General features: G+C 55.3%; 2 protein-coding genes across 22 annotated transcripts; one reads left to right on the forward strand and one right to left on the reverse strand.

Annotated features, from left to right (window-relative positions):
• The first annotated feature begins 341 nt into the window (after positions 1-341).
• Positions 342-11,623, forward strand: FAM131A (family with sequence similarity 131 member A). Of its 8 annotated transcripts, XM_015131434.3 has the most exons (8): positions 342-538; positions 770-1,007; positions 1,730-1,790; positions 2,809-2,951; positions 7,113-7,206; positions 7,456-7,638; positions 8,119-8,235; positions 9,845-11,623. In XM_015131434.3, exons 5-8 carry the CDS (start codon positions 7,137-7,139, stop codon positions 10,312-10,314), a joined length of 840 nt encoding a protein of 279 aa, XP_014986920.1. In that variant the 5' UTR covers positions 342-538; positions 770-1,007; positions 1,730-1,790; positions 2,809-2,951; positions 7,113-7,136; the 3' UTR covers positions 10,315-11,623. The 8 variants fall into 8 exon arrangements, with proteins under 8 accessions (XP_014986920.1, XP_077848013.1, XP_014986919.1 ...); XM_077991887.1 differs by lacking the exon at positions 770-1,007 and having other exon boundaries at positions 2,809-3,402; XM_015131433.3 differs by lacking the exon at positions 770-1,007.
• On the reverse strand, positions 11,562-27,283 carry CLCN2 (chloride voltage-gated channel 2). 14 transcript variants are annotated; one of them, XM_077991855.1, is made up of 24 exons: positions 27,095-27,283; positions 24,644-24,800; positions 24,351-24,482; positions 23,857-23,892; positions 23,637-23,770; positions 23,454-23,531; positions 23,295-23,373; positions 23,037-23,162; positions 22,856-22,940; positions 22,666-22,767; positions 21,360-21,444; positions 21,040-21,195; positions 20,570-20,639; positions 20,215-20,325; positions 19,768-19,981; positions 19,329-19,462; positions 18,918-19,090; positions 18,701-18,815; positions 18,405-18,478; positions 18,111-18,161; positions 17,961-17,999; positions 17,681-17,785; positions 12,282-12,368; positions 11,562-12,140 (listed from the first exon to the last, which is right to left on the reverse strand). In XM_077991855.1, the coding sequence occupies exons 1-24, from the start codon at positions 27,155-27,157 to the stop codon at positions 11,946-11,948; spliced, it is 2,601 nt and encodes an 866-aa protein (XP_077847981.1). In that variant the 5' UTR covers positions 27,158-27,283; the 3' UTR covers positions 11,562-11,945. The 14 variants fall into 14 exon arrangements, with proteins under 14 accessions (XP_077847981.1, XP_077847980.1, XP_077847978.1 ...); XM_077991854.1 differs by having other exon boundaries at positions 18,111-18,164; XM_077991852.1 differs by having other exon boundaries at positions 18,111-18,164; positions 20,215-20,274; positions 23,857-23,985.
• Between the last annotated feature and the right edge of the window lie 59 nt (positions 27,284-27,342).

Consider the following 27,342-nt stretch of genomic DNA (forward strand, 5'->3'; position numbering starts at 1 on the left):
TCTTGCTAGACTGCTCTCCTACCAGAATGAGTCAAGCCCCTGTGTGGAGAAGGCTCTTGGATTTCAGGTTGTTTATAGTTGGAGAATCCCTTTATGGCTTCAAGGTGTCATCTGTAAAATCAAGGGGCTGGATGCATCAAGGGAGGCTTTCCGGCCCCGTGTAGTGTGACTCGGCTGGCTTAGTGAGTGTTCGCCACCCCTGCCTTCAGGTGGCAGTCGGGTCTGGGAGGAGAGGACCGGCGTTTTCGAACCCGGCCCAGGCCGCCTCTGCGTGGCCGTGACGTCGCTGAGCCCCGCCTACTTGGGTGGTGACGCGACGGCCACGCCCCCGCGCTTACGTCACCGGCCCGGTTCCCTCTCCGGGGAGCGGCGGCGGACGCGCGGCTCCCACCCCCTCCCCTCTCACGGGCTCTCCCCTCCCCAGTGGTGGCCGCGACCCGACCCTCTGCAAGGCGATGGCCCGCGCCCCCAGCGCAGGCTAGCGTGCCTGGGTGCCCGGCCATGGGCTGTATCGGCTCTCGAAGCCCGGCGGGTCAGGGTAAGAAGAGGCGGCGGCCGGGCACGGGTTGGGGAGTCGGGCTGCGGCCGCCGGTGCGCGGTGCGCGGGCCGCGGCTGGGTGGGGGCCTTGAGGAGGGGGCCGGTGTCGGGAGAGGGAGGAGCCTGCACCGGGAGGCGGGCCAGGCAACAGGAGGGAACGGGAATGAGCAGGGAGGGGGCCAGACCGACTCCGGTTCGCTCCCACGGCCTGCCTGCCTCGGGGTTTTGCAGGGCAGACGCATGGTCTCGCCGCCAGCTGCCGTGTGCCCACTGCTCAGGGTGGCCGGAGACGCACAGCTCGGGGAGGGGCTGGGCAGCCCGATGCCCCCACCACTCCAGCCCGCGGCGACTGGCCTTGCGCGCCCACACACACGCTCCCCTCCGCCTATCCCTCTGCCTTCACTGTCCTGGGAGTGGCCCTGCGCTGGGAACCTGCTTCCCCCAGCCGTGTCCCCATCTTCTTAAAGAGGTAGCCTTTCGGCCCTGGCTAAGCACCTTACCACAGAATTTTTGTCGGACATTGACTCCCCGCTTCAGAGTCAGTTGGTGAAGGGGGACTGAGGCCCCGTTTGAGGCACCTGTGAACACTGAATCACCTCTCACCTATTACAGTTGTTTTAATGTCTTGCCCCCACTCAGCAAAAACAAATCGCCCTACTCTGTGGAGGGAAAGGGGAGCCCAGAGGCAGGCCATCAGGGCTTCCTTCCCACAATGCTGACCCCTGCTTGGGCCTCGGTTTCCGTGGGTGGCCGTGCACACCGGGCCTGACCATAGTCCTGTGCATTGGAGGTGGGCCAGCTTCCTTTACTCGGGTGTCCTGGATTTCTCCACGCATAAGGCCAGGCAGGACTGGGTTTGGGATGGGACCTGGGCCTTCAGGGCAGGTGGTCAGGCCTTGGTGTGGTTGGTACTTGATATTCTTTGGAACTAAGACTGGCTGAGATTTGTACTTCCCTTGAGGAATTCTGGGATTTGTAGTCCCAAGTTAACCTCGTGGCTTTTGAAGCTGAGGAGCAGCTGACTGCTCTGATCTCTTTGGCCCTGCCAAGGCTTGGAGTTCAGGAAGTCATCACTTCCTCTAGTCAGGGGTGAGTTTGGCTGACCTCAGGACTGGCCTCGAGAGCCCTGATTAGGTACCAGTTGGGGGCCAGGGATGGCCTGTAACCTCCTGTTTTCCTTCTGGTTGGTAGCATTTCTGGGGACCAGCAGCTGATTGAGGCTCAGGGATAGAGACGGCTTCTCCAGCTAAAGGTCAGTTGTGATGTACATTGCCTGTTGGCACTCTCTAGGGAATGGGCCTCAGCTCCCCGAGCCCCAGAGAGCTTGGCTGAGCCCTGATGTTCCCACCTCCTCAGAGCCATGAGGCAGGAATGTTCTCCTTATGTGACTAGGCACAGGTTCCAAATGGGGAGGGGACTGGCTCAGCATCCGGAGCCAAAACAGGAATAGAACTGGGAGCTGAGCCTGGAGCGGTTCTGGGCTTTTGGTTCTCCGCATCAACACAGCCAGCATGCCTATGATTTCTGTGCTGGGCAAAATGTTTCTGTGGCAGCGTGAAGGGCCTGGAGGACGATGGACTTGTCAGACAAGTCGCAGAGGTGAGACCAGGGATCATGGATGTGATCTGGGAGACGATGGGAAGCTGAGCAGTAGGGTGCTTAGGTGGAAAAGGAAAATTACTCTGGCTTAGATATTAAGAACCAGGCTGAAAAGGGAGAACCAGGCTGGGGCCAGACAGGGCATCAGGAAACGACTTCAGTGGACAGGGGTGAAAATCAGAAAAAACATCATGAGTTCGTCAGAAAAGAAGAGTAAAGAGCTGTGGACCAGCTGAGGCTGGTGAGAGGAAAGAAGGCAGCAGGAAGAGAGAAGGAAGGCAACACGCCTGCAAAGGGTCCAGGGTGGCTGGTGGTGGTGGGGGGACAGTGATGGCGGAAGAACTCAGTGTGCTTTCCAAGAGAAATGGGTAGGCTGGGAAACGGGGAGGAGAGTCAGAATTTATCATTGTTTGGTTTCACCCTAGGGTTTTGAGGCAAAAATTCATCTAGAGCAGGAAGGTGGCCAGTGGGCTGCCACAAAATGGCCCTAGGGGCCGGAGGGTCAGGGATGTGTGGGATAGGGGCTTTTAGAGTTGAGGAGAGCACTCAGTGGGTGCTGGTCTTCTGGAAGGTGGGGGAGGGGCTGAGAAATGATATGGCAATACCTGATGAAAATGGGGATTTGGGCAGAAGTAGGGGCACAGCTGAACAGCCTTTCCCCTTCCTCTCAGTGTCCTCGGACCCCGCGTGGGCTGTGGAGTGGATCGAACTTCCTCGGGGTCTCTCTCTATCCTCCTTGGGATCTGCTCGAACCCTCCGAGGCTGGAGCAGGTCCTCCCGCCCTTCCTCGGTGGACAGCCAGGACTTGCCAGAGGTGCTGGGCCCCTGGTGGTGGGGGGAAGGAGGACGGCATCCATATAAAGGGGATCTGCAGCCCCCACCCACGCCTGGCCAGCCAGCTTCTGGCTCCCTTTTCCGGCAAGCGGAGGCGCTATCCGGCGGCGGGCCGGGAGGCCGCCCCCGTGCAGGTCTGCTCTGCTCGGCGCTGTGCCAGCGGGCGGAGAGCTCGCGCCTTCTGCGCTGACGTCAGCGCATCCCAGGCCGTATCCCGGGAGACCCTGTTGCATGGTGATGGGTTGCCAGGGAGACATACACCTTTTCTCTGGGCCTGGGCCGCAGCTGCGCGGAGCGCCGGGCACGGATGGCGGCGGCTGAGGGGAGCGAGGCGAGGGAGGGAGAGCAAGCCAAGAAACACCCAGCAGGTGCTCCTCCCCCTAGGCCTGGCTGGAGGCTACTGGCGCCACCCTGGGGGCCCTGTCAGCCAGGTACCCAAGGGGAGGGATGGAGGGTGGGCCTCAGGTCAAGGGGCAGTGTTAGCCGCCCTTGTGAGGGACGGAAACATGATAGAGGAGAGCAATGCCGGGGAGGGGTGCGTGCCTCCAACTTCATTAAGTGAGGGAAACATTTGCTGGGGCTTGTCAAGGAGCCCTGAGCCAAGTACAGGGTGGAGTTAGGAACTTAGGTGCATCAAACTTAGGCCTTGCCATCCCGAGCTTCCTCAGGAGACAGACAAGGGCAATGATGGGGGCGGGGTGTGTCAGAGAAAAGAGAGAGGCTGTCGGCTGAAAGCATTATTAGCAAGTGACACTCGAGATGGGCCTTAAGTGATGGCAAGCATTTTTACAGGTAAGGGTGGCATTCTTGGCCCAGAGGAAAGCTGAGTTCCTTTTCCTGAAGGCAGGTGGGCTGCTTGCTGATAGGGTTTGGTGGAGAAGGATTTTTTGTTTTTTGTTTGGTTTTTTTTTTGGAGACAGAGTTTCACTCTTGTTGCCCAGGCTGGAGTGCAATGGCGCGATCTCGGCTCACTGCAACCTCTGCCTCCCGGGTTCAAGCAATTCTCTTGCCTCAGCCTCACGAGTAGCTGGGATTACAGGCATGCGCTGCCACGCCCGGCTGATTTTGTATTTTTAGTAGAGATGGGATTTCACCATGTTGGCCAGGCTGGTCTCCAACTCCCAACCTCAGGTGATCTGTCTGCTTTGGCCTCCCAAAGTGTTGGGATTACAGGCGTGAGCCACCACACCTGACCTGAGAAGAGGGGTTTTATTGGGCAGAGGAGATCAGTAGTGGATTCAAAGGAGGCTTGGAAGGAGGCAGGGGCGTCACAGAGTGGGATCCTGCAGGGCCTGGGTATGACGCCTGCACTAACCTCACTGGACAGTGGGGTAGCCTAGACAAGATTTTAGAGGTGTGTTGTGACCGGCTGCACTCCAGGAAAACTGTTTACATTATATCTTACCTCATTCATCCAGCCTTTGTATTTTTGTTTGCTTGTTTTTGATACAGAGTCTTTCTCTGTCACCCAGGCTGGAGTGCAGTGGCACAATCTTGGCTCACTGCAACCTCTGCCTCCTAGGTTCAAACAATTCTCCTGCTTCAGCCTCCTGAGTAGCTGGGATTACAGGCATCCGCCACCATGCCCGGCCCATTTTTAAAATTATTTTTAGTGGAGATGGGGTTTCATCATGTTGGCCTGGCTGGTCTCAAACTCCTGACCTCAGGTGATCCACCCACCTTGGCCTCCCAAAGTGCTGGGATTACAGGTGTGAACCACTGCGCCTGGCCCAGCCTATGCATTTTTTTTTTTTTTTTTTTTTTTTTTTTGAGACAGACTCTTGCTCTGTAGCCCAGGCTAGAGTGCAGTGGTGTGAGCTCAGCTCACTGCAACCTCTGCCTCCCGGGTCCCGGTTCAAGCAATTTTCCTGCCTCAGCCTCCCGAGTAGCTGGGATTACAGGCATGTGCCACCATACCCAGCTAATTTTTGTATTTTTAGTAGAGACAGTGTTTCACCATGTTGGCCAGGCTGGTCTTGAACTCCTGACCTCATGATCCGCTCACCTCGGCCTCCCAAAGTGCTGAGATTACAGGCATGAGCCACCGGCACCCGGCCAGCCTATGCATTTTTTTTTTTTTTTTTTGAGACAGAGTCTTGCTCTGTTGCCCGTGCTGGAGTGCAGTGGCCGGGATCTCAGCTCACTGCAAGCTCCACCTCCCAGGTTTACGCCATTCTCCTGCCTCAGCCTCCCAAGTAGCTGGGACTACAGGCGCCCGCCACCTCGCCCGGCTAGTTTTTTTTTTTTTTTTTTTTTTTAGTAGAGACGGGGTTTCACCATGTTAACCAGGATGGTCTCGATTTCCTGACCTTGTGATCCGCCCATCTCGGCCTCCCAAAGTGCTGGGATTACAGCCTTGAGCAGCCTATGCATTTTTAAGAAATTATTCTGTATTCGGTGCTATGCTAAACACTGGGCACTACAGTGACCAAAACAGACTGAATTCCCCAAGAGCCAAAGACCAGTGAGGGAGACCAACAAGAAACAGGAAATGCAAAAAGACCATTATTACTCACTATGATTAAGGGCCACAAATGGGATACATTGACAGAGAGTGATTTGAGACTAAAGAGAGAGGACAGACTACCAAGAAGGGGGCCAGGAAAGCTACTCTGACGAGGTAGTATTTTGGCCCAAACTGGAAGAATGAGAAAGAGCCAGCCAGCCATCAGAATAGTCCAGAGGAGAAGAGGAGCACTACACTCACTACACTTTGGCCTGAGAAAATACATGAGATTGGAGGAGGCTGGGGGAACACCACCTCTGCCGACCTGGGCAGGAGACATTGAGGCCTTGAGAAAGGGCAGTGGCAGTAGGAGTAGAAAGGACAGGGTAGGAGCAGGGAGCTTGCCGGTCGAATTATTAGGTCTTATCAACAGATATGGGCAAGCAAAGCCTAGGGGAGAGTTGATGGTAATGCTGAGGTTTGGAGCCAGGCTGGATGGGAGAATGGTGGGTGATGCAAAGGAAAGAGGTCAGGAAGCAGGGCTGTATGTGGGGAGAAGGTGTTGGGGTTTGGTTTCCATCTTGCTGAGTTTGCCAGAATGTGGATGGGAAGACCAAGAGGAGGAACAAGGGGCAGAGGGGAGGGGAACCTTTTTTTTTTTTTTTTTGAGACGGAGTCTTGCTTTGTTGCCCAGGCTGGAGTGCAGTGGCATGATCTCAGCTCACTGCAAGCTCTGCCTCCCAGAGGCAGAGTTGAGTTCCAGAAGCTGAGTTCCTTTTCCTGAAGGCAGGTGGGCTGCTTGCTGATAGGGTTTGGCACGCCATTCTCCTGCCTCAGCCTCCCGAGTAGCTGGAACTACAGGCGCCCGCCACCACGCCCGGCTAATTTTTTGTATTTTTAGTAGACATGGGGTTTCACCGTGTTAGCCAGGATGGTCTCGATCTCCTGACCTCATGATCCACCTGCCTTGGCCTCCCAAAGTGCTGGGATAACAGGTGTGAGCCACCATGCCCGGCCGGGGAGGGGAATCTTAAAGAAGTCCTAGCCCAGGTGCGGTGGCTCATGCCTGTAATCCCAGCACTTTGGGAGGCCGAGGTGGGTGGATCATGAAGTCAGGAGTTCGAGACCATACTGGGCCAAGATGGTTAAATCCCATCTCTACTAAAAAATACAAAAATTAGCCAGGTGCGGTGGTGGGCGCCTGTAATCCCAGCTACTTGGGAGCCTGAGGCAGGAGAATTGCTTGAACCTGGGAGGTGGAGTCTGCAGTAAGCCGAGATCACGCCACTGCGCTCTAGCCTGGGCGACAGAGCAGGACTCCATCTCAAAATAAAAAAAAAAAAAGAAGTCCTGGATACCACACTCTTCTCCCTTCCTCCTCTTCCCTCTCCTCAGAGGTCCCACTCGTGGTTTTTCATTTCCTACCCTGCCTCCATCTCCTCTGGGTGCTGGGAAAGTGGAGGATTAGCTGAAGTTTTGCTTCTTGGGGCCTGTCTGAATCTCCGTTGCTTTCTGCGAGGACATAACTCACCTGTCCTAGCTTCTTATCATCTTACATTTCCCTGTAGCCACTGGGACATATGTGCTGTTCCTTCCTAGCTCTTGTCTCCTCATGCCTTCGCTGGGGTATGGGCATGTTAGGGGGAAGGTCATTACTGTCAGAGGGGCACTGACCTTCTAATGGTGTTATCCAAGGTGAATGTTGGAGACACAGTCGCGATGCTGCCCAAGTCCCGGAGAGCCCTAACTATCCAGGAGATCGCTGCGCTGGCCAGGTCCTCCTTGCATGGTATGCAGCCCCTCCCGTGTTTCTGGCCACTTTGTCCTTTCTCCTCCGTTTTGCACAGTCCCTTTGGAACTGTTTCCTGTGAGCACATGCTGGGGTCTCCCCTTTCTTCTCTCGCTCAGGTGAATCTCAGCCCCTTCTCCCACCCAAAGGTTCACATAGATCCTAACTACTGCCACCCTTCCACCTCCCTGCCCCTGTGCTCCCTGGCCTGGTCCCTTACGAGGCTTCTCCACCCTCCCCTGTCTCCAGGTATTTCCCAGGTGGTGAAGGACCACGTGACCAAGCCTACTGCCATGGCCCAGGGCCGAGTGGCTCACCTCATTGAGTGGAAGGGCTGGAGCAAGCCGAGTGACTCGCCTGCTGCCCTGGAATCAGCCTTTTCCTCCTATTCGGACCTCAGCGAGGGCGAACAAGAGGCTCGCTTTGCAGCAGGTGGATGGCAGAAAGGGAATAAGTTACACTCTTTGCACAGGGCTGCTTTTTTTTTTTTTTTTGAGACGGAGTCTCACTCTGTCGCCCAGGCTGGAGTGCAGGGACGCAATCTCAGCTCACTGCAACCTCTGCCACTCCAGTTCAAGAGATTCTCCTGCCTCAGCCTCCCGAGTGGCTGGGATTACAGGTACCTGCCACTGTGCCTGGCTAATTTTTGTAGCTTTAGTAGAGATGGGGTTTCACCGTCTTGGCCAGGCTGGTTTTGAACTCCTGACCTAGTGATCCACCTGCCTCAGCCTCCCAAAGTGCTGGGATTACAGGTGTGAGCCACCGCACCCGGCCAGGGCTGCTTTCTTGTCTCCTCAGGTCTGACGTGGGGGTTGGAGTCTTTCCATACCCTGTTTCTCCTCTCTCCTGTCTCCAAGCTGAGCCCTAGACTTAGCTCACCTTCTCTGCTTATGCGTTCTGTCCCTGCGACAGGAGTGGCTGAGCAGTTTGCCATCGCGGAAGCCAAACTCCGAGCGTGGTCTTCTGTGGATGGCGAGGACTCCACTGATGACTCCTATGATGAGGACTTTGCTGGGGGAATGGACACAGGTGAGGGACATCCTGGGCTATTGCTGTGGTGGATCCGGCTGATAGACCTTGGGATTCATTCAGAGCCACACCCAGAACACTCAGCCTTTGGAAGGGCAGGGGAGAGGGGCAGACTCAGTCCAGGCAGGCCTGGACACTCCAGGGACAGGAAGGCTGTCCACACTCACGGGTGGGAAATGAGCAGAGAGAAATGGAGTCGTTCCTTTCCCACAGGTGCTGAGGCCTCTCTGCCTGTCTGCACAGTTGTGCCTTGCAGTCCTCAAAAAAAAAAAAAGCCAAAAGACCTCAAGGACACCTTCTGTGCAGCCACGTCTCTGGGAGGGTCTGCAATGCCTTTGCCTCTTCATCTCCAAGGCAGGCTTCTGGCTGGCTGTGGCAGGGCAGATGAGTTGCAGTGCACAGCCCAGCACCTTGCAGGGCTGCATCCCAGGTCAACAGGAAGGCATGCTGGGCCTGGAACACCCACGGGCCGTGCTGGCTCCAATTCAGCATCCTTGCATTCCAGCCTGTGGGCCTTTCTCCGGGCCAGTGCTTGCAGCGGGGACCCTGCAGGGCTCTGCAGCTGTGTTCGGCCCTCTCATCTTTCATTCCCTAGACCACATGGCTGACTTTCTCTGTAGCTTCTGGGCTCAAGTCTCACAGGCCACCATTCCCCACAACCTCTTTGCCTTTGAAGATTACCTCTACCATCCCCTACCCCTCCAGTGAATTAATAAGTTCTCCAAGGCAGGCAATACATGAGAGCAGGTTGGAAACTGCTGCTGTGGTCTGGGGGGTTGATTTGGATGTCTGAAGCCAAGATGGAACCTTAAACCACAGGCATTTTTGTTTGATTGAGTTCCAGGCCTACTTTGACCCCTGGAGTAATGATAATAACTAACATTTATCCAAGGCTGCTACTAGCCATGTGGAATCTTTGTGCAAATTAGAAAAAGGCACCCCTTTCTCTGGCAGGCCAGGGCATGCTGCTTGGTGAGCAGAGTATGGGTTAGATTTTGCTATCTCTCACTGCCTTGGACAGGCCCTGTTGTGTGATGAGCAACCTGTATGGCCATATGTGGTGACCCTGCATTTACTGCTTGTTTACTGTGTGCCAGACACTTTTTCTTTTTTTTGAGATGGAGTTTCACTCTTGTTGCCCAGGCTGGAGAGCAATGGCACAATGTCAGTTCACCGCAACCTCCGCCTCCCAGGTTCAAGCAATTCTCCTGCCTCAGCCTCCCTAGTAGCTGGGATTATAGGGATGTGCCACCACGCCCAGCTGATTTTGTATTTTTAGTAGAGATGGGGTTTCTCCATGTTGGTCATGGATCCCTGAGATCCTTACCTCAGGTGATCCGCCTGCCTCAGCCTCCCAAAGTACTGGGATTGCAGGCGTGAGCCACCACACCCGACTGTGTGCCAGACTCTTGTTCTTGTATTGTTAGAATCTCCATCTCACCATTAAGGAAACTGAGGTCTCAAAAAGTTGTGACTGGTTCAAGGTTACCCAGCACCTACCTACCACCCCCAGAGCTATGCCAGGGGTGGAGTGGGGCGAATGTGGCTTCCAGGTTGGCCAATTGAAATGAAGCCAGCAGGACTATCTTCTTTTCTCTTCCCCTCACAGACATGGCTGGGCAGCTGCCCCTGGGGCCCCACCTCCAGGACCTGTTCACCGGCCACCGGTTCTCCCGGCCTGTGCGCCAGGGCTCCGTGGAGCCTGAGAGCGACTGCTCGCAGACCGTGTCCCCAGACACCCTGTGCTCTAGTCTGTGCAGCCTGGAGGACGGGTTGTTGGGCTCCCCAGCCCGGCTGGCCTCCCAGCTGCTGGGTGATGAGCTGCTTCTCGCCAAACTGCCCCCCAGCCGGGAAAGTGCCTTCCGCAGCCTGGGCCCACTGGAGACCCAGGACTCGCTCTACAACTCGCCCCTCACGGAGTCCTGCCTTTCCCCCGCTGAGGAGGAGCCAGCCCCCTGCAAGGACTGCCAGCCACTCTGCCCACCACTAGTAGGCAGCTGGGAACGGCAGCGACAAGCCTCTGACGTGGCCTCTTCTGGGGTGGTGTCCTTAGATGAGGATGAGCCAGAGGAACAGTGACCCACATCATGCCTGGTGGTGGCATGCATCCCCTGGCTGCTGCTAGGGGCAGAGTCTCTGTGCCCAAGTGTGGGCTCAAGGCTCCCAGCAGAGCTCCACAGCCTGGAGGGCTCCTGGGAGCGCTCGCTTCTCCATTGTGTGTTTTGCATGAAAGTGTTTGGAGAGGAGGCAGGGGCTGGGCTGGGGGCGCATGTCCTGCCCCCACTCCCGGGGCTTGCCGGGGGTTGCCCGGGGCCTCTGGGGCATGGCTACAGCTGTGGCAGACAGTGATGTTCATGTTCTTAAATCAAAATGCCACACACACATTTCCTCCTCGGATGATGTGAACCACTAAGGGGGTTGTGACTGGGCTGTGGGGGGGTGGGGTGGGAGGGGGCCCGGCCACCCTCTACCCTCCCCATGCCTCTCTCTTCTCTGCTTTTCTTCTCACTTCCAAGTCCACGTGCAGTGCTTGATAGAATCACTCCCACCTGGAGGGGCTGGCTCTTGCCCTCCCGGAGCCTATGGGTTGAGCCGTCCCCCAAGGCCCCCTGCCCAGCTGGGCTTGTGCTGTGCTTCATTCACCTCTCCATAGTCTCTAAATCTTCCTCTTTTTTCCTAAAGACAGAAGGTTTTTGGTCTGTTTTTTCAGTCGGAGCTTCTCTTCTCTAAGAGGCTTTGGAATGATGAAAGCATGTACCCTCCACCCTTTTCCTGGCCCCCTAATGGGGCCCGGGCCCTTTCCCAACCCCTCCTAGGATGTGTGGGCAGTGTCCTGGCGCCTCACAGCCAGCCGGGCTGCCCATTCACGCAGAGCTCTCTGAACCGGAGGTGGAAGAAAGGATGGCTCTGGTTGCCACAGAGCTGGGACTTCATGTTCTTCTAGAGAGGGCCACAAGAGGGCCACAGGGGTGGCCGGGAGTTGTCAGCTGATGCCTGCTGAGGGGCAGGAATGGTGCCAGTGAGTGACAGTCATGAGGGAGTGTCTCTCCTTGGGGAGGAAATAAGGTAGAGCCTTTCTGTCTGAATGAAAGGCCAAGGCTACAGTACAGGGGCCCCGCCCCAGCCAGGGTGTTAATGACCACGCAGTGGAGGCCTCTGGCAGATCCTGCATTCCAAGGTCACTGGACTCTAGGTTTTTGTGGTTGTGGGAAGGGTGGGTGGCTTTAGAATTAAGGGCCTTGTAGGCTTTGGCAGGTAAGAGGGCCCAAGGTAAGAACGAGAGCCAACGGGCACAAGCATTCTATATATAAGTGGCTCATTAGGTGTTTATTTTGTTCTATTTAAGAATTTGTTTTATTAAATTAATATAAAAATCTTTGTAAATCTCTATATACATCTGGTCATTGGAGGTTCCAGTTATAAACCCATCTTAGTTCTACCCCTTTCCCCTCAAAGGGGGAGCAGGGGTCAAGTGACCCTGCCAGGGCAGGGCTGATCTTCCTGCCCCTGGAAAAGTTGCTGTAGGTGGGCAGTGGGTCAGATTCCAGGTAGGATAAACTGGGAGAAGCTGGCACCCCAGGTCTGGAGGGGGCTGGGGTTCAGCCTCCGGCTGTAGCTGCCTCCTGCCTTCCCAAGGCAGAAGGAATGAGAGATGCACATTCTGGGATGACAGGCATGGCTAGCACCATCCTAGGCCACCCACGAGGGGCTCATTGGCATTTGTCATCGCTGTCGGAAGGGCTGCCCTCCCGGGGGAGGCCATGACGGGAGTGGGGCCCCCAGAGTGCATGCACCTCAGTGGTCTCCGTGTCACTGCTGCTGGTGGCACTGTCTCGGAAGCTGGCGAGGGGCGGCCGAACTTTCACACCCTGTGCTGTGACAGAGCCCTCGATAGCCTTCCGGAGCTGGAAAGGTGAGAGGGACAGATGTCTGGACCCAGAGCTCCTGGCTCAGACTCCTCCCCACCTTCCTCCCCAGGTGAGCTGGACATAAGTTTCCATGCCTTTTTGGAAGTGGAGCAGTTTTGTAGGCCACCATCACCTCACCTCCTTTAGAGTAACGATTCCAATGAGTCTGCCAATACTGGTGACATAAGCATGGTCCACTCCCAGCAGTGAGAAGATGGTGTGAGTCTGCAGTGTGGGAAGAAAAGAGATTGGACTTGATGGACAATGGGCAGCTCTAAATGACAGGCCACAGGGGCCCAGGACAAGGTTGGTGTGGAATAGAAGGGGTGCCACAGATTGGGAGGGAAGGAGACAGGACTGCTGGAGGGAAAATAATGACAATAGTAATAGAATGTTTCTGTGTCCAGGCCTCAGAAACTTGATACTCAAAATCCTTATGTTGCTTATATTGACGGAGAAATAGGATGGGGGAAGAATTCTTAGCCTCATGTTAGAAAGGGGGATGCAGGACAGAACAACTCTTCACATGTGAAATCTAGTGATTGGCCAGGCTCCATACTAGGTCTTCATTATCATTTAATTCCAGTACTGTCCTGAGAACTAAGCATTAGGAGAAGCAGCATGGGGCTCAACAGTGAAGTGACTTGTTCCGGGCAGGTCATCAGGAGTGGCTGTGCAGCCCCAGTCACTTTTCATCACACTAGAGAGGGACGCATAACCCCAGTCCTGTTTAGTAGCAGATATACCGAGAAGAGAGAGTCCACACACACCTTAAGGGCACCGGGGCCCTGAATCCCTCGTTCCACTGCTTCTCAGTTGCCCTCCTACCTGGCTGGCCAGGTTTGGAGTCTCCCGTGCTCTGGCATTCCAGTCTTGGCCTGAAGCATGCTATGCTCTCATACAGTCTGCCTTTTCTAGGGTCCAAGCAGTATCCCAAGTTCTGTTGAGATGCAGCTTGCAGTCCAGGAGGACAATGGTCACCCCCATCTTCCCATGTTTTCCTTTTTTTTTTTTTTTTTTTTTTTGAGACGGAGTCTCGCTCTGTCGCCCAGGCTGGAGTGCAGTGGCCGGATCTCAGCTCACTGCAAGCTCCACCTCCTGGGTTTACGCCATTCTCCTGCCTCAGCCTCCCGAGTAGCTGGGACTACAGGCGCCCGCCACCTCGCCTGGCTAGTTTTTTTGTATTTTTTAGTAGAGACGGGGTTTCTCCGTATTAGCCAGGATAGTCTCGATCTCCTGACCTAGTGATCCGCCCATCTCGGCCTCCCAAAGTGCTGGGATTACAGGCTTGAGCCACCGTGCCCAGCCTCCCATGTTTTTCTTGCTTTGAGCCTTCCCCTAAGCTTTCAGATATAATCACCAGCGGTTCAGAAACTGTCAGCCAGTTCTCCTTATGCTTTCAGTAGATTTTCTTGGGGACAGATGTCTTGAAAAATGCTCTCCTGACTCAGCAGTTCCTGGAATTTTTGGCCTATCATTTATCTCACTGTTCTGAGTTTACTTGTAAGCCTCTTGGCTTAATGTTTGAATCAAGACAAGCATAATAACAGCTTCTTGTGTACCAATTACTCAGAACTCACTTAAATTACCTTAACACTTTTAAAATGTTCTTACACATTTGAAATTCTTTAGGGAAGGATTTCCAGAACCTTCCTAAATTTCTCCACCCATGGCATGATAGTACTTAGAGGGGCAAGAAGTTCAATTTTAGAATAAGCTCTTCCGGGCGCGACAGCTCATACCTGTAATCCTAGCACTCTGGGAGGCCAAGGTGGATAGAATGTTGAGCCCAGGAGTTTGAGACTAGCCTGCAATATGTGAAACCCTGTCTCTACAAAAAGCCAGACATGGTGGTGCATGCTTGTAGTCCCAGCTACTTGGGGGGCTGAGTTGGGAGGATCACCTGAGCCCAGGAGGCAGAGGCTATAGTGAGCCATGATCATGCCACTGCACTCCAGCTTGGGTGACAGAGTGAGACCCTGTCTTAAAAAAAAAAAAAAAAAAAAGTTCTTCTGTGTTCCTTCGGTACCTATAACACAGTTGTCATGTGGTTAGCGATTCCTCCTCCTATCTAACTTGAGTCCTGTGTGCTACAAGTTAGCTTTAATTTCCTTGTCTGACTTCAGAGGGAAACCTTTTTATTATAAGGTTTCCTGTGTTAATAATCCCTTAGACTTGTCTTCTTATGGTCAAATAACCCCTCTCATCTTCTCCCAAGGAGCCTATTAAATAGTTCCCTTGAATTTTCTTTTTCTCCACAATCGTAATCAGGTGAGCTTCTGGCTGGTGATATGCCTTTCAGGTTTGCAAACCACTTGCCCCTGACAGTCACCAAGCCTTACGAATCCACTTCCTGAACATCCTGGCCATTACTGACTCTAGCCTCACTAGCCTCACAAAGACTGGGGCTGCAACAGCCTGATGGGTTCTCCTTTCTGCCTCCCTTCCCTCCAGTCTGGCCCTGCTTATTCTATGCACTTTGTCAAACCTGAGTACAGCCCAGACTCCCTAGAAGGCCCATGAGACCCTTCCCAAGCCAACTCCAGCCTGTCTTTGTAGCCTCACAGTCTACTGTGCACTCTAGCTTCCAGCCTCCAGCTTCACATAATCACTCTTCTTTTTCTGAAAACATTCATTTCTTTCACACTTCAGCTCTTCTCTCATTATTTTTTTAAACATTTTTTTAGTTAAAAAAATTTTTTTTGGCCGAGTGCAGTGGCTCATGCCTGGCCAATATGGTAAAACCCTATCTCTACTAAAAATATAAAAACTTAGCTGGGCGTGGTGGCATGCTCCTGTAATCCTGGCTACTCGGGAGGCTGAGGCAGGAGAATCACTTGAACCTGGGAGGTGGAGGTTGCAGTGAGCCAAGATCACACCACTGTACTCCAGCCTGGTGACAGAGTGAGATTCTGTCTAAAAATAAATAAATAAATAAATAAATAAATAAATAAATAAATAAAATTTTTTGGTTAGAAGACAGTCTTGCTACGTTGTCCAGGTTGGACTTGAACTCCTGGGCTCATGCAGTCCTCCCACCTCAGCCTCCTGAGTAGCTGGGACTACAGGTGTGCACCACCATGCCCAGCATATGCTATCTTTTAAAATTCATCTCTCAGTATAAGTAGTAGTAGTAGTAACAGTAATTCCTAACATATATTGAGTATTTACTGTGTGTTAGGCCCTATTGTAAGTGCTTCACATGTTTCAAGTCCTGTAATTCTTAGAAAACTCAGTGAGGTGTGATCCCCATTTTACAGATTGGGAAAGTGAAGCACAGAGAGGCTAAGAAACTTACCAAGGTACACAGCAAGCCAGCATGTAGCATAGTGAGGATTTGGGTTCAGTTGGTCTGGCCCTAGCATTGGCCCCACTCTGGCCTTTACCATTGCTTCTCCGTGAGTGGCTTCTGAATGAATTAATTATTAGCTGGCACAGTGATCTCCAGTTGCACGGGTTCCTAAGTAGTCTCCAATGTTTTCTGTCTCTTATCTGAATGTTCCCCTCCTGAACTTAACTGGGTGACTACCTATTGATTCCTCAGGCCTGTAAGGACATTTTGAGTTCTAATCTTTTATGTTCTTATCACTTCTAGTTCTTTGTACTTTTGTTAGTTGGTTCCTCAAAGGCTTCTTCTCTTCCTCTGATTTTCAAGTTTGTAACAAATGTCTACTTTGTTCTTTTTCATTTGATTTAATTATACATCACGGAACCCATTGGAGGGCCCATACTTCTTGGGCTTGGGAATAGTGAACTGACACGGAGAGGGACAACATGGCCTTCTGAAAGAATCCTGGGAGCAGGGCCAGGAAATCTGGGCTCTGGGCCTGACTCTGCTGGGCTGACTCAGGCACATTACCTCCGTGCTGCATGCCTCAGTTTCCCTGTGTATTAATATGGTTAAGACCACAGGCTTTTGAGTCAGACCATTCTAGATTCCAGGCCCAGTTCTGCTAATTATTATTATTTTTTTGAGATGGAGTTTCGCTCTTGTCATCCATGCTGGAGTGCAGTGTCGTGATTTCGGCTCACTGCAACCTCCACCTCCCACGTTCAAGCAATTCTCCTGTCTCAGCCTCCCAAGTGGCTGGGATTACAGGTGCCAGCCACCACACCTGGCTAATTTTTTGTATTTTTAGTAGAAATGGAGTTTCACCATGTTGGCCAAGCTGGTCTCGAACTGCTGACCTTAAGTGATCCACCTGCCGCAGCCTCCCAAAGTGCTGGGATTACAGGTGTGAGCTACTGCACCAGTTCTGCTACTTATTAGCTGTGTGTCCTTGTGCAACTTGCTCAACCTCTCTGAATCTCAATTTTCTCATCTATGAAAACTGGAACATAATATCTAATAGTGTGGTTGTGATGATTCAACACTTGAAGAGCTTAGCACAGTGTCTGGCACATAGCAAGCATTCGAAAAATGTCAGCATGATCATCATCATGAAAGTCTGAGGAGTAAGATCATTGTGGAAAAGCCTCAGAGGTTTTGGGAAGAAAGGCTTTAGAAAAAAGCCCTCTCAGGCCTATTACCTTTTTTCTTGCAACTGCATTGCAGTTTGCCACTCATCCAAGGACTTCCACGTTCCTTTATTACCTTTTACCTTTTTGTTTCTCTTTTGTCCCCTATGCTTCCTGCCTTAGTCTCCACTTGTCCATGCTATGCTGGCTCTTAGGCAAAGTTTGTGTGTAAGCTAAATGCCCAAGCTGCAGGTTTTGGGCATGTCTACCTGCTGCTTATCCCCTCCCCCAAACCCCCCAACGCTTCAAGGCTTGTACATTATGCCTGTCAAAAATTTAGCTAAAACACCCCTTGGCTTCTGCTGGGTCCCAGGAGCCACTTTACCCATGCAGGCTGCCCTCCTTAGGAGTCCTGGAAGCAGAGAGCTCCTGGCCTCCTCTGGTGTCTGCCTCACCCACCACCAGGCAGTCTACTCAGTTCCTCGCCCCCATTTCTACAGGCTGCTTTGCAGTTCTGCTGAGCCATCTTCCTGCGTCCCCACCAGTTTTCCTTCGGCCCACATTAAGGCAGACTTTCTGGGGTCTGACATTCCAAGCCCCCCACTGGGTGTTTCTCATCTTTGTTTATCTCTTCTCTGCAGTCTCCCCACCCCTACTTGGATGTTTGTTAGCTTGTTTATTGGATTTTCTTATCCTGCCTGTTTCTCACCCATTTTTTTCCGCATGGGCGTATCAACCTTGTTGGGCTGTGGTGGCCTCCTGCCTAGCTCTGACCCTGGGCTGGCCTTCTGGCTTCCACCCAGCTCAAGCCCTGTCTTTGTTGCTTCTTTGGTCCAGAGTTCCCTCGAGGGCAAGGCTGAGCAGAGGAAAAACGATGCCTGGCTCCACCACAGAGCAGGAGGAGGCTGCTCCCACCTCCCATCATCCAAGCAATATGTCTAAAAAACATCTCAGCACTGAGCCAACTCTCTTCTCCTCCCTCCTTCCCCACTGGCCTGAGTCCAAACTTGTAGGGGGACCAAGATCCCCACTGTGTCCTGAGAGCCCAGGCCAGCCCTGGGCCAGGCTGCTGGCCCTACCTTGTGCAAAGAGGTCCGCTCCACCAGCTGGAAGGGAGCAGGATCAATTTTGCAGTCACTGAAGTTGACAGGTTCATCTAGTTGTTGCTCCTCCCACTCCAGAATCTGAGGGGAAGAGACTACGAGGGTTAGGGAGAAGGTGCCTGTAGCTGACCTCACCTCCCTGAAAGCTGACTTGCCCTTTTTCCAACCCTGTGGTCCCTCCCATGGGGACAGCAGCCAACATGATGACTGAACACACCCAGAAAGAAACAGGGTCCAGAGTCCAGTGGCACCTTACCTCTTCAGGGCTCATCTCGCCTTCCAGGTCCGCGTCACTCTAGTAGAGAGGGAGGGAGGCTGGCAGCTAGGGGCTCTGGAGTTTATCCAGCCTAGGCCCTGCCCTCCCTGCCCGGTGCCCCCGAGCTGCTGGAAGAGCAGGCATACTTACTGCCAGGGAGATTCGGACCCGCTTCAGCTTGCGCTTCTCACAGGATTCCAACTTCTTCAATTTTGTTAGAGCCAAATCAGAAAGATGAGGAGTTGAGGTTATAGGGAAAGGGGAGGTGAGGGGAAGTGGTAGAGCCCAGGGGGAAGGGCATGCCGCAGGACCCGAGCTGACAGCAGGGAGGGCCGAAGGGCAGGGAGAATAGAGGCAGGCACTGCAGGGTTAATGATGTGGTCTCAGCATTGGCGAGGGAGCTGGGGAAAAAGCAAGCTAGGAGGAGAGGCTCCAACCACTCACCTCTGAAGCAGCTTCAGGGGGTGGACTGCCACAGAAGAGGCTCCGGAGGGCAATGCTTGCCGACTCCGCGCTTCCTGTGTTCCCAAACATAAGGCCCCAGGGGGCAGTGTCATCTTTGGGGGAGAGGACCAGGAAAGGTAAGGAAGACAGGGGGAGAGGTATCGTAGTTCCAGCCCTGGCCCATGTGGGCAGCCTCTTCCAGCTGGGATATGCCCCAGCAACAGGGCTGGGCAGGGACTCTAATGGATCTCAGTAGCTTGGCTGAGGCTCTGTTGACACAGGAGAGATGGGCTTACCTGTGGAACTCTCTCCAAGGTTCCTGGTGACACTGGGCCCCCTCTTGAGTGCAGGCTTTAGGGGCTTGTGGGTCTCCCCCCGGGCTGCCGGGAAGCCTGAGTCTTCTGTGTTCACCTGCATGGGCAGGAAGGGGCTGGTGGGGCCATGGCCCCAGACCACCCTCCCAATCAGTCTACACAGAGACATTTAGGAAGTGTTTGTGGCTTCTCCTCTCACCTGGAAGCAGACAGAAGCCTCAGGGCTAGGGGGACCCTCCTGATCAGATGGTGGAGAGGTCTGGGTGGCTCTGCGCTCCTGCATGTGCTGCCGCCGGCGGGCTGGGCTCAGCTGGGCCCCCAGCAATGCCACCACCTGTGAACGCTCGATGGAACCCAGCAGAATCATGGACTCTGGACAGAACAGGTGGAAGGACTCAGGAGCTGAGAGGGAGCCCTCCAGCCCCGTCCTTCTCTCACACTCAAGAGTGGGGCCTTGCATTCAGGCCACACACCAGAGGGAAGCCCCCACCTGGCAAGTGCTGGCCCATTCCCTTTGGAACCAAGGAGACCAGTCCTGAGCTCCCTGCCCCTTCCCGAAGCTTCGACCCTTGGAGATGCCCCTAGCACCTGGACCCCCTCCTGGCCTCACCAGGGGACTCCACTAGGGCCAGCATTCGGCCCTTGGTCCTGTGCAGTGCCAACCGCAGGTCCCGGAAGGTGCAGCTGAGGGCCACATGGGGAACATCCCGCACCATGATGTCCTCCACACGCACCCGGTACTGCCTGGGGGCCGAGAGGGGCGCTTGGTTTATGGTCAGCATGGGGAGAGTTGCCCAGAGCATTACCATCCCAGGGCCACAAGGAGGGCTCCAGAGCCCATCCATGGGGATGGGGGCTAAGGGCCAAGGGGTGCTCCCACCCTTCTTTCTGAACAGCAGGGGCCAGCTACAGTCCCTCCGGGGTGTGGACGAAGGTGGCTCATCTCCCAGCTTCATAGGCTCCAGGACCTTGCTGGAGGTGGGTGTAGGGGGATCTAGGATGCCCTCTGCCCCTCACCCACAGCCCCCTTGGCACCCAGCCCTCCGTACTGGTGGCGGCCCCAGCCCAGCTCAGGCAGGTAGGGCAGTTTCTTGATTCGGATGATGCTGTCATAGAGGGAGGGCTGTAGACTCTGGGCGACAGCGTTAGCCAGGATGACGGCGATCATGACAGGCAGGATATGGGCAATCTGGCCTGTGAGCTCGAACACGATCACAGCCGTGGACACTGTGTGTGTCACCGCTCCTGCCAACGCAGCCGCCCCTGGGGACGGTCACACTCAGTCTCCTCAGGGTGCCCAGGCCCCAGAAGACTCTCCACAGCCGGGGCAGGTCCTGAGTGGGTCCCTCAGGGCTGCCCAATACAGTCCTGGGATTGGGCCTGTGCTTCTGATGGAAGCCTGCTTTCTGCCAGCAGGGGGCACCAGAGTCTCAGACCCTGTGGCTGGGGCGTGGGTGGGGGGGTCTTCCAAGGCTGATGGGACCTGAGGCACTTACCAACCACAGCGTAGCCCCCAGGCACAATCCGGTATGTGCTGCTGTCTGTATGAATTCCATCTGGGAACCAGGCAGCCATGCTTTCGCCCACCAGACGCCCAAATGCTGCTCCTTCAGGGAGGGGGGTGGGAAGAGAAAGAGGCAGTGGAGGGGGAGGGCAGAGGGCACTAGGAAGAGAGAGGGTCAGAGGGTGAGGGAGGGGCCAGTGGGTCATTCAGTGCAGGGCACAGCCCTGCGGGGTCAGGGTTCAGGCTAGGGCTGGACCAAAAACCCGCTCTTGGGCAGAGGGATGGCCCGGGGGCGGCCAGAGGGTGGGGAAGGTGCAGGCCCGGATAGCAAGCAGCTGAGAACTCACCAATGACAAAGACAGGCATGAAGGCGCCACAGGGAACTGGGATGGTGGTGGCCAGTGCAGACATCCAGAACTGCAGGCAGGGGGTGGTTCAAAGGCGAAGAGGCTCCACCTGGCCCCAGGCAGCCCACAACTCCACCCAGGAGAAGTCTACCTCGCTGGTCAGGTAGGCATAACCCTCCCAACTACCCCATAATCCTCTCAGCTACCCCGGAACATCCCAGGTGATGGCAAGGGGAAGGACCCTGGAAGCAGATGGCTTGGGTTCAGATCATCGCTCTGCCCTCTAGCTGTGTGACTTTGGGCCAGCTACTTCACCTCCTTGTATTTCGACTCCCCATCTTTCAAATGGGGCTAAAAATAGTGTCTTTCCCATGTCACTGTGGAGAGGCTTCAAGCAGTGAGCACTGCATGGCAGGTGCTTAGAAGGGCAAGCTATGTAAAGGTTAGCAGTGTACACATGAGGAGCCCACCTTCATGAGAATGAAGATGACCAGGGTGAGGAAGACGTTGGCACGTGGTGGGTTCCAGGCCTGTGAGGTGCTGGGTGGTTCTAGCTCCTCCACCAGGCCCTGGTGGACCCACGTCCGATTGTCAAACAGGGTGACCAGCGTCTCTTTCTGTGAGAGCTAGAGTGAACAGGGTGCCTCAGGCTGGGGAACCAACAGGATGAAGGGAAGAGGCCATGGCATCCCATGGGGAACAAGGGGTCCCACAGTCACACTGGGGCTGTTGGCTTTGGAGGGAATGCCTTCCAAGGGAAAGCACAAACTCCTGTTCTGCCTGTGGTTACCTGTCCAGCCATGAACTGTCCAAAGCCAGGGGGGAAGGTCAGCGTGGAGATGAGCAGCGTCACCAGAGCCGGGAAGAGCAGGCGTCTAGAGTCGTAGGTTTCACGTCAGTCGTGGGTGGCCAAGGGCTGGGTGCCCTCGCATATCTCAGGGCTGAGGTCAGAGCAGAGCCTTGGCTCTTTCATGAAAACACTCAGTCCTGACAGAAGGTCTCCTCTGCTGTTTATGATATGATAGCCCCAAGGGTGATGGTGGACTGGAGTTACTCTAAGTGCAGGGGTCTGACCCGAAGACCTTTCTGTCAGCCCCTGACTCTGTAGGTGGGTAGCAGCAGCAGAAAGTCCATCCTCCAAGCCCTCCCTGGGGCCCCTCCGAGTTGTTATTCCACCCTCCGCCCTCAGAAGCCCATCTGAAGGGCATATTGTGTGGTGGGGTGGAGAAGTTTCTGCCTCTGTTTGTCTCTCTGCGGTGACTTAGAGTGAAGGTCAATGTTGGGGGAAGGTGGGGGTCACTTGTGAAGTTGACCAGAGGTGTGTAGGGAGCAGGTTCAGCTGGGTGCCCTCTCTCTGAAGGATGTCAGTCCCAAGGGAAGTCATGTCTCAGGCCTCCTCACTCCCAATTCTCAGGGTCACACTGACAGAGTTGTGTTCTGGAGATAAAAAAAAAATCTCGGCCATGCACAGTGGCTCACGCCTGTAATCCCAGCACTTTGGGAGGCTGAGGTGGGCGGACCTGAGGTCAGGAGTTTGAGACCAGCCTGACCAACATGGCAAAACACCGTCTCTAATAAAAAATACAAAATTAGCCAGGTGTGGTGGCACATGCCTGTAATCCCAGCTACTTGGGAGGCTGAGGCAGGAGAATAGCTTGAACCCAGGAGGCGGAGGTTGCAGTGAGCCGAGATCGCACCATTGCACTCCAGCCTGGACAACAAGAGTGAAACTCCGTCTCAAAAAAAAAAAAAAAAAACAACCAAGAAATCTCGTCCATCCTCATGGGTCACGGGGGCAAACAGGCTCAAACACTCTCCAGGGAGCATTCCTATATGGGCCAGGCCAGCGGACCTGAGGAGGCCTTAGTCTTTGATTCCCAAATGTCCTCTGCCACTGACTATAAACTTAAAAGTGCCAATTTTCAGGTAATTCATATGAACATAAAAATGCTCACTCAGCCTGGAAAATACCCTGGCTGATTTCTCAGGGGAGTGCCTGTTTTGACTGGGCCACTCTCTCGCCATCACTGTCCCCTGACCTACTGCGGCCCTTATACAACCCAAAGCAGCCTGGAGAGGAGCCGAGAGCCACTCACTTCCTCATGAGGAAGCGATTGATGGTTTTCTGCTTCCGCATCACCTGGACAATCTTCCGGTTCAGGTAGACAAAGAGGGCTCCACCGAAGCCACTAGCAATACTGGAAAGGGAAGAGGCACCCGACTGAACAGGAGTCTTCCGGAAACCCCCCCTCCTCTCCAACACCCCCAGGCCCCTTAGCTCCTCACCCAATGACAGCAAAGGCTGGCAGCTCCTGCAGGTCAAAGGGGAAGTCGAGCCGGAATCGGGTTTTGAAGAGGGCCGTAATAGTCTCTAAAGGGAAGAATAGCAGAGGGAGGCAGGCCTAGCCTCGTGGGCCCCCTACCTGGCACCATCTCGGGCTGCCCTCATCCCCTGGGTGCCCCCCACCTTCATCCCGGTTCCAGACTGCCAAGACCCGGAAGATGAAGGCACTGAAGGTGGCAGCGAAGAAGCCCCGCCAGTAGTTCCGTACCGCGAAGAAGGTGGAGGTGACCTCGATGCTGAAGAGGACGCCTGTGATGGGGAGGGAGACCGTCACTTGAGGCCTGGGCCTGGCCTAAGGCCTCGGACCCAGAGAAGAGGGGTCAAGGAGGAGAGGCCAAGGGCAGGGTTGTGGGGCTGGACAGACCTAGGAGCCCTGCCTACCTCCAATAGGTGCCGCAAAGCAGCAGCCCACCCCCACGGCACAGGCGGCAGCCAGCATCTCTGTGTTCCGGGATTCATTCTGGCGAGAGTGGTGGCAAGAGGGGGTCAGCCGTGGGCTCAGCAGCCTCTGCCCCCCACTTCCCTCAGGGTTCCCCTTACCTCATAGATACCCCCAAAGAGGGAGAGGAACTTGCTGAGAAGGGCAGCACACATGCTTGCGATATGCACAAAAGGGCCCTGCGGGGTGGGGCAGGCCATGAGTCGGGAGGGGGCCCACCCTGACCTTGGCCTGGCCTCCTCTTCCACCAGGAGGGACTCCTTCATTCCCCAACCTGCAGTTACCTCTTTGCCAAGCGGCATTCCGCTGCCCAGGGCGCAGGTCAGCCCAATGACCTTAGCTATAAAGGTCTTGAGTGTGAGGTATTCTTTCAGCACCACTCCCCGCAAGATGGTCTTCATCTCAGGGATGCCAGAGCCTGGAGAGGGAACAGTCTCAGGAGAGGCATTTGGTGTGCCTATTTCAGGGGTCCCACCTCTGCCCTCCCCTTCTCTTCTAACATACCGACAGCCTGAGGGGCCAGGATCTGTGTGAATCCGGCTGAGAAAGTGATGAGGACAACAGGGTAGGTGACCCAGGCCAGGTACTGGAGTAAGATGCTAGTGTTCAAACCCCGGGACATCCACTGCTGGGCTGTGGGAAGATGACCTGCTGGACCCCCAGTGCACAGACCCACTACCTGCCTGGCCAGTGGACCACGCTGATATGACAGGCTGTCCCAAGGAATACATGTCAGGGTATGGGGGAAGGAAAGGGTCCCTGAGGGCATTCACTGGGACAAAGCCCAACCTAGGCAAGAGGGTCACTTGGAGAGGGGACACAAGAAGCTGTACCCTATGGGAGTGGCTGAGAAGATGCCTGAATCTGGGCAGTCAGACTGGCTGGGGAAAGTGGTCAGTGGCCAAGAAGCCAAGATGCCTTCCTCCACGTCTAGATGAGTGTGGCATGGACGCAGGAGGTTTCTTCCCAGTCCTCCCCCTGCCAGCTGTCGCCCTCACCTTGCAGACAGGCAGCAATGGCATAGTCCATGGCCCAGCTGACCAATGCCATGAGGAGCCCCAGCAGGACCAGGAAGATCCAATCTTCACCAACCCTGGATACTAGGAACTTGTGGCAGCGGACAGAACAGACTGGATGCAGGGAAGGGAAGAAGGGGGAGGCTGGCACCAAAGTGCTCCTACCCCTTTTACGGCCCCCTCAGCTGCCCCCTCTCCCCCATCAGCAGCTCTAATGGCCTCTGCTCCCCTCAGCATAGCACAGCCAGGTCCCTTGCCCCCAACCCAGTTCTCACTCCGGCATTGGGCACAACGGCTCCGTCCATATTCCAAGAGCTCTGGGGCAGCCCGAGGGGAAGGGGGACCTTTCCAGGGTTCAGGCCCTCCCAGGCGAATCCGAGCAGCTTCCTCTTTGGCAAAGGCCCCAAGGTCCTGAGTGTACCGGCCATACATCTGGAGCAACAGGAGGGATGGGGGCATTTGAGGTCATGGGCTGAGTGGGAATGCAGGGAGGGTTCTTAGAGCCTCCACTCCCCTTCTCCCAGCCCCCACATTGGATATCCCTCTTGAACGCACAGTTCCCACTCTGGCCCAAGGTGTGGGAACAATGCACATTGCAGACTGTGGGGGCTGTCCTGGCCAGAGTGATGGGGACAGCCAAGGTACAGGGACACAGCTCTGGGGGTGGCAGAATAATCAGTCCTCTTCTCACAGGCCTGGGGCTGGGGCACTGAGGAGGAGTGAGAGGGAAGCCCCAGAAGAGGAAAAGATGGAAAAAACCTGTGGCACAGTCTAGAAGTGGGAGGTGGGAAGGTCAGGGAGTAAGGGATGATCAAGGGCACATGGGCAACAATAAGAGCCTCATGGAGCTAGGGGCAGCTGAGTTGGGCCCAGGAAGCAGGCGCAGCCCCAATCCTTATCACGTTCCTGCTGGGCCTCTGGCCTGTGACCAACTCAGCTGCACCCCTCCCACCCACCCTAATCCCCTTGTCCCCATTCTCCACTGCCACCCCCACCAGCCTGCCAGCCCAGCTGGGAGTGGAAAGCCTCTTGCCTAGGGTGGAGAGGGCTTGGTGACCTCAGCCCCACTATGGAGCTGCACTGAGCCCAGTGGTGGGTTGGGGGACAGCGGAGGCTGAGGATGGCTGGGCTGTGACTGTGGATGCTGGGGTGATGGGACCGGAGAGTCGCCTGAACCATGGCTAGACCTGCCAAGCTGGGCGTGTGTTGGGGGGCGGGGAGGAGTAGATTCCGGCTGCCACCCGCAGAGCTTCGGGACACAAAGGGCTCCTGTTGGGGCTGGGATTGGAGGGGGGGAGGAAGGGAGGGAAAGATAGAGACAGAGAGGGTGAAAGATAGAGAGTGAGGAAAGGGAAAGCAAAGAGAAGAGAAGAGAAGAGAGAGAACTAGAGAGGAGAAAGGAAAAGAAAAAAGAGAGGCAAGGTGAAGGGACAGAGAAGAGAAAGAAGGGGATGAGAGAGGAAGAAGTCGGAAGGAGGAAGAGAACTGAGAGTATTAAGAGGCAAGCACGGTGTAGGAGGAGGGAGACGAGAGTGGGAGAGAAAGACAAAGGGACAGGATGGGGAAGGGGGGCGGGGGCAGGCTGGAGCACCGAGTGCCGGGGACAGAGCTCGACCCTGAGAGCTCATTCCAGAGACAGCTGGAAGGGACGGAGATGGAGAGGTGGTGGCTGGTGTTAGGAGGCACCATTTCAGAGGCCAGGTGCCTGGCTTCCTTGACCATGCTCCTATCCTGGTCTGGGCCGATTGACAAGTGTCTCCTACCCCATCCCAAGGGTTGGCCCCTTTACCCTTGCTCTATTCCCACCTCTCCCTGTCATCCTGATTCATCCAGCTACTTTCTCCTAACTGGGCACCTCCCAGACTTAGTTACAGCCTCTCCTCCCCAAGACGTTCCCTCCCTGCCACCTTCCTGGGCAAATTCCAGCCCAAGCTGGTAAAAAGGAACCAGGGGCCCCTTCCTTTCCTTAGGGCTTGGGTCTTCCACCCCAGTGACATGAGGAGGGTCACGTGGCTTCTCAAACACCAAGTAACAATGGGGGCGATAAGTTGGCTCAGAGCCCAGGACCCCTGCTTCTAATGAGGTCAGGGGACACACCCAGCGGTGGGTGGGGGCTAGATACCCCACATCAGCATGGACAAAGGTTCCAATTCCCACACCCATTCCTGCTTCACCCACCCTCCCTAATGCTCCTGTCCCCTAGAGTGGCAAGCCACCTTTTTCCAGAGTCAACTGAGGGGCTCCTAGAGCCAACGCTGGGTGTGGAGCCCCCAGAGGTAGGGTCTGGGGCGGACCATCTTTCTACACACTAGATTCTATGCTTAGCATGGTGCCATGCACGTGGCAGGGACACAGAGAATGTCTTGGGTGGTGGAAACTTCAATGGTGTGAATGGTGCCGCGGAAGGGGCAGTGGGGTGCTAAGACTTGGGCCCAAGTGGTGAAGGGGAGGAGCAAAGAAAACGTGCATGTTGGGGGGGTCAGGGGAAGGACACCTGGGACAAGTACCTGGTGTCCTTGTCCTCTGCAGGCCCTCAGCCTCAGCCAGAAACCAGCATGCAGTTTCCATCCCTTCGGCCCTGCAGCCTCAAACTTCCAAGCCTCAGTTTCCCCAGCTCAAAAGGCTGGGACAGGATTAGGGTAGGCCCCTGGTCCTCGCGCTTCCCAGGGTAACCTGGAGCGGCGGTCCCGGAGCGCACTCCTCGGGCTCAGCTCATCTTCACTTACCAGGGTCTGCTCGTACTGCAGCGCCCGCGGCTCCATCCCTTCCTCCGCCGCCGCGGCCGCCATCTCCGCGCACTGCCCTCTCGCCTCCCTCAGCGGCTCCGGCTCTGTCCTGGACTTGGCTCCCGGCCCGCAGAGTCAGCGCAGGTAGCCGTCCCGTCCCCGCAGCTCCGGAGGCCGAGAGCAGAGTGCGGCGGGCCCCCGGCGGGCGCCGCTGGCGCAGCCTCCCGCTCGCGTCCCCTCCTCGGCGG

The sequence above is a fragment of the Macaca mulatta genome, chromosome 2 (assembly GCF_049350105.2).
Source record: "Macaca mulatta isolate MMU2019108-1 chromosome 2, T2T-MMU8v2.0, whole genome shotgun sequence".
NCBI lineage: Eukaryota > Metazoa > Chordata > Mammalia > Primates > Cercopithecidae > Macaca > Macaca mulatta.